The sequence below is a fragment of the Propithecus coquereli genome, unplaced genomic scaffold (assembly GCF_000956105.1).
Source record: "Propithecus coquereli isolate 6110/MARCELLA unplaced genomic scaffold, Pcoq_1.0 Scaffold1, whole genome shotgun sequence".
Taxonomy (NCBI): Eukaryota; Metazoa; Chordata; class Mammalia; order Primates; family Indriidae; genus Propithecus; species Propithecus coquereli.
Genome location: NW_012133857.1, coordinates 1,197,459 through 1,201,719, shown reverse-complemented (window position 1 = coordinate 1,201,719; position 4,261 = coordinate 1,197,459). Strand labels below are relative to the sequence as shown.

The following is a 4,261-nucleotide window of genomic DNA, read 5'->3' as shown; positions in this document are numbered from 1 at the left end:
GTATCTATCCATATGTACCATCAAAAACTACTAGAAAAGTGATTATTACTATTACTTTGGTTTGTCTGTAGTAGAATTGTTGTTGGTTTCACTTTCTTCCTATGCTTTTCTATAGTTTACAAATTTTCAATATGCTTTTATCATCAGAAAGCAGAAAAAAATTTAAAAAAACAGGCATATAAAAATCGGGCTAACTAAAATGAAACAAATAATCTTTTACTCTTTCCTTCTGATATTTACTTGGCCCTGAAAATTCCTGCAATAAATATTTTTGATGTTGTAGTAGTATGAAAGGGGAAGAACCTGTGGAACAGTATTATATACTTTCTTTTGATTTTGGTGGTGGATTTTCTGCTAACAAATTAAAGAGAAATTTATATGTTCCATATTGTCATAGCTCAAAAAAACAGTAACAATTGATGTGTTGGTATTTTTGTTTTTAAACCCTTATATACAGTTTCAGATATTGAATGTAAGTCATGGCTTAAAATGAAAATGTTGCAATGCATTGTCTTTTTACTCCTAAAATAATTATACTAAATATTATAATAAGCAGATGTGAGACAGTTATTAAATATAACTTCTATTTATGTTCCTCTAAGGTATAGAGAACCTTGTATCTCTTATTGAACGTATTTAGCTTAGTAATCTTCTATATTTTGAATGTGTAACTTTGAGTCAACTATCATTGCTCTTTAGGGCAAATGTATATGGTTAATTCAAAGCTTTTTGGAGAATGTAATATGTTGGAAACTGTTTAGTTTATGAAACTTTTGCATTTGTAGCACTCTCATCATTCCTTTGATCGGAAATGGGGACAGATTCAGAAGTGGCTGGTAGGCCAGGATTGCCTGTCCTGCATGTTGTGATCAGTTGCTGAAATAATGCAATCTTGATGTAAAACATTGACTAATGGTTTGCCAAGTAGGAATGTTTGGCCTGTGTGAACATAAAGGTCAGAATATTCATTCTTTCTATAGTGGACCAAAAGTTCAATATGCTCACCTTTATTTCATGAATAATCCTGCTCAAGAAAGACTGAGAAAATGAATGCGTGTTTTCTTTTTATGGGTTTGTTCCTTTTTTTCCCCTTCTTCTTCCTCTCCCTTCCCCTTAAAAAAAAAAAAAAAAACCATGAAAAACTAAGTCCACAGTGAGAAATGACCCAAGTCATTCTGTCATCTCCTCTGAAAATTACTCTTATTATGTCAACTCTCTCAGCTCCTTTTTCAAGTCCTCTACCACTACTCCCTAATTTGTTAGCTACAAAAGCAAATTGTAAACCAGTAGAATGTTACTGTGGATCGTTCCTAAGTTTGAACTTTTTTCAAGGTTGGTGAGTTCCCCCATTGTCTCTTAAAACAGGGGTTCTTAACTTGGTATGTGACTAGACTTGAAAGGTGAGATATGAAGCCTTAAAATCCCATGCAAACTTTTGAATGTATGTATTTTTGTGGGAAATGCCCACAGGTATTTTTAACATTACATTCTCAAAGGAGTCTGTGATTCCTAAAGGGTTAGGAACCACTAATTGCTATTAAACAAGCAACTTTCTTAAGCACATCTCTTCTATAGCAGCATTTTAAGGTACAACCAGAATTAAAATATTATGACTATAATGACCTTCAAATTTAAAATTTTATCATAATTCTCATTTTGACATTGTTTTAGAAAAGAGAAAAAGAATGTTTGGGTACTGGAAATTAAATGACTCCGTGTGTGTGTGTGTGTGTGTGTGTTTATGTTTGTGTTTTGGAGTGGAATCTGTCCTTTCTTTTAACTAAAGCTAGCCTGATTAATTTTATTTGATGTGTCCTCTGCATGTAACTGGGTTAATATTATTGCTGATGCAATAAGAATGTTTTGTGTCAATAAAAGAAATCACTTGCAAATTTTCCATGCAGATATTAGTTTGTTCCTTTAATTATGTATTATAGTTTTAAAATTAAATTGGGTAACATTTTAATATCTTAGGGAAACCCAAAAAACGATTCAATAAAGAGAAAAGTTTATATTAAAAGTTTAATATTTGATTTCTGTGTTCAAGGGCCATGAAGATAAACAATTTAAAGAAAGATCTTTGTGAAACATGTGCGATTCAGACAGTGAGCGTGCTAGATTTTCATAGACGGAGGAGTAGTTCAGGGTAGAATCTTAAAATACAGTTGGCGACTAACTCAAGTCTTGATTGACAGCTAGGACTTGGACATGCAGAGAAAGTGGGGTTTAGTTTTAAATGGGAGTAATTATCACTTCTAACCCCATCTCTTACTTGCTTTTACTCCTTTTAAACTTATTCTTTGTCTTCTTTTCTTATCCTTGTCTTTCTGGCTGCTTTGTCTGTGAACCCAGAGCAGAAGTTGCCATGTGATAGACATAGTATAAAACATAAATGGCTAATAAGTTTATAGTAAAATAAACAATACATACACATGCAGTAGGATTGTCGGTTACTAGAAGGAAGAATCTTTCCATATTAAAAATTTCCCCTAATTTTAATACTCTCTTTTGTGTGGGGGTGGGATGTTGAGATGTGAATAAGGAATGCAAGGGCACAGGGCTCAGGAATGAAGCTAACTTTGAGTGCATACTGTATACCAGCACAATGCTAGTGCTTTTTATGTAGGTTTTAATTTCACATTATAAGACAGGTATCACTATCTCCATTTCATAGACAAGGAGACAAAGGATTGGTGAAGTAAATAACTTGTAGTCTCTGCATGGTCATTGGTAGAGCCAGAATTTGAAGGTGTGAGAAAGTGCCACAGCTGCTAATGAGTTGGAAGATGAAAGGACCAAGAAGAAAAGGGCCTGGGTCTTCCTAGGCCTCGAAATAGTCTTAGTTTAGCCAACTTTCCATGAGCCTAATAATTCTGTTTTTAAACTGGATGTCTTAATCAGTAGTATGTCTGAAAGAGTAAATGTATGTCTGGAAGAGTAAATACAGTTTCTGAAGTTTCCTAACTTGAAACCGAAGGAATGATTCCAAGCTTGCATAGTTGGAAAAAAAAAAAAAAAAAGAAATTGAAGGAATGACTTCAGCCCTGACTTAATATTATTTGTTGACAGATAAGATGGCCAATTGTATTCACGGGGCTGTAGTTTTCTTTTAATGAAACTACTTCATCCTGATGTCAAGTAAACTTTTAAAAATAAAGAGTATGTTTCATTTTCATTATTTTAAATGTATCAAAATGTAATTTTCCAGAAGATTTTGAACAAATATACATCCACTTTTTAAGACATTGTTCTGTTTGTTCAGTCTTGGGTCTTTTGTACTAATAAGGACTTCTGGCATAATGACGATGTATTATTTTCCTGACTATAGAAGAAAGGGATACTCTGCCTTGTAATTGGTACATAGGAACACAGGTTGCTGCAATCATTTCTATTTGGTCACTGGCGCTATCACTTCAAGAAAAGCCAATTGATGTTGTAAATACTACTCTAGTAATACCTAGGAAATGAAGCCTTATGTTCTTCTAGAGAAGGAGGAATCTCTGAGTAAAAACCAGAATACCTTGCCATTTTCTTCTTCTTTTTTTTACTATGTAATTAGTGTAGATTTAGCCAGTGTAGGATGTTATCTTTATGGTTCAGTGGTCTGGTGAGTCAGAAGGTCTGAATGCTGGTCCCAGCTTTATGACCTTGTAGATTCTTAGTTAATCCTTCTGTGTCACAACTTTCTTTGCTATAAAATGAAGGGATCAGAGATGATCTATAAAGACACTTCTATCTCTTAAAAATAATTATAGAGTTGCTACCAGGGTCTTGTATGCAAGAGTTTTCTTTTGTTTCCCCTAACATTTGCCACTCTGCAAACATATTTGAGATAGGAAGAGTAATTAATAACTACCCATATGCTCTGCATTTCTATCTGAGAGTGGTGCTATTTGGCAGACTCTTAGTAGCATGCATACTTTGAGTGTTTTGGAGTAATTAAAATTTGCTTTGAGCTTGCCTTACTGTTTTACCTAAACATGTATTTGTCAAATAGCTTTGGAGAGGCTGCTGTCCTGTATGGTAGCCACTAGCCACGCGTAGATAATTAAACTTAAATTGACTAAAATTAAATAAAATTTAAAATTTAGTTTCTCAGTTGCACTTCCAGCATTTCAATTGCTCAATAGTCACATGTGGCTAGTGGCTACCATATTAGCACAAATATAGAACATTTCCATTGTCACGAAGTTCTATTGCACAGTACTTACTTAAGGTACAGTTTATGACTGTAAACTATATTCTCTGTCCAAATTAAGTG

At 33.7% G+C, this 4,261-nt stretch overlaps 1 protein-coding gene across 1 annotated transcript in view; it reads left to right on the top strand.

The window, feature by feature from the left end:
- The window catches only part of LRRFIP2 (leucine rich repeat (in FLII) interacting protein 2), a 141,483-nt gene that overhangs the window by 57,289 nt on the left and 79,933 nt on the right, over positions 1-4,261 (top strand). The window contains exon 4 of the mRNA XM_012644063.1: positions 786-836. Within this exon, the coding sequence (XP_012499517.1) occupies positions 786-836 (51 nt within the window). The remainder of the gene's footprint in view (positions 1-785; positions 837-4,261) is intronic.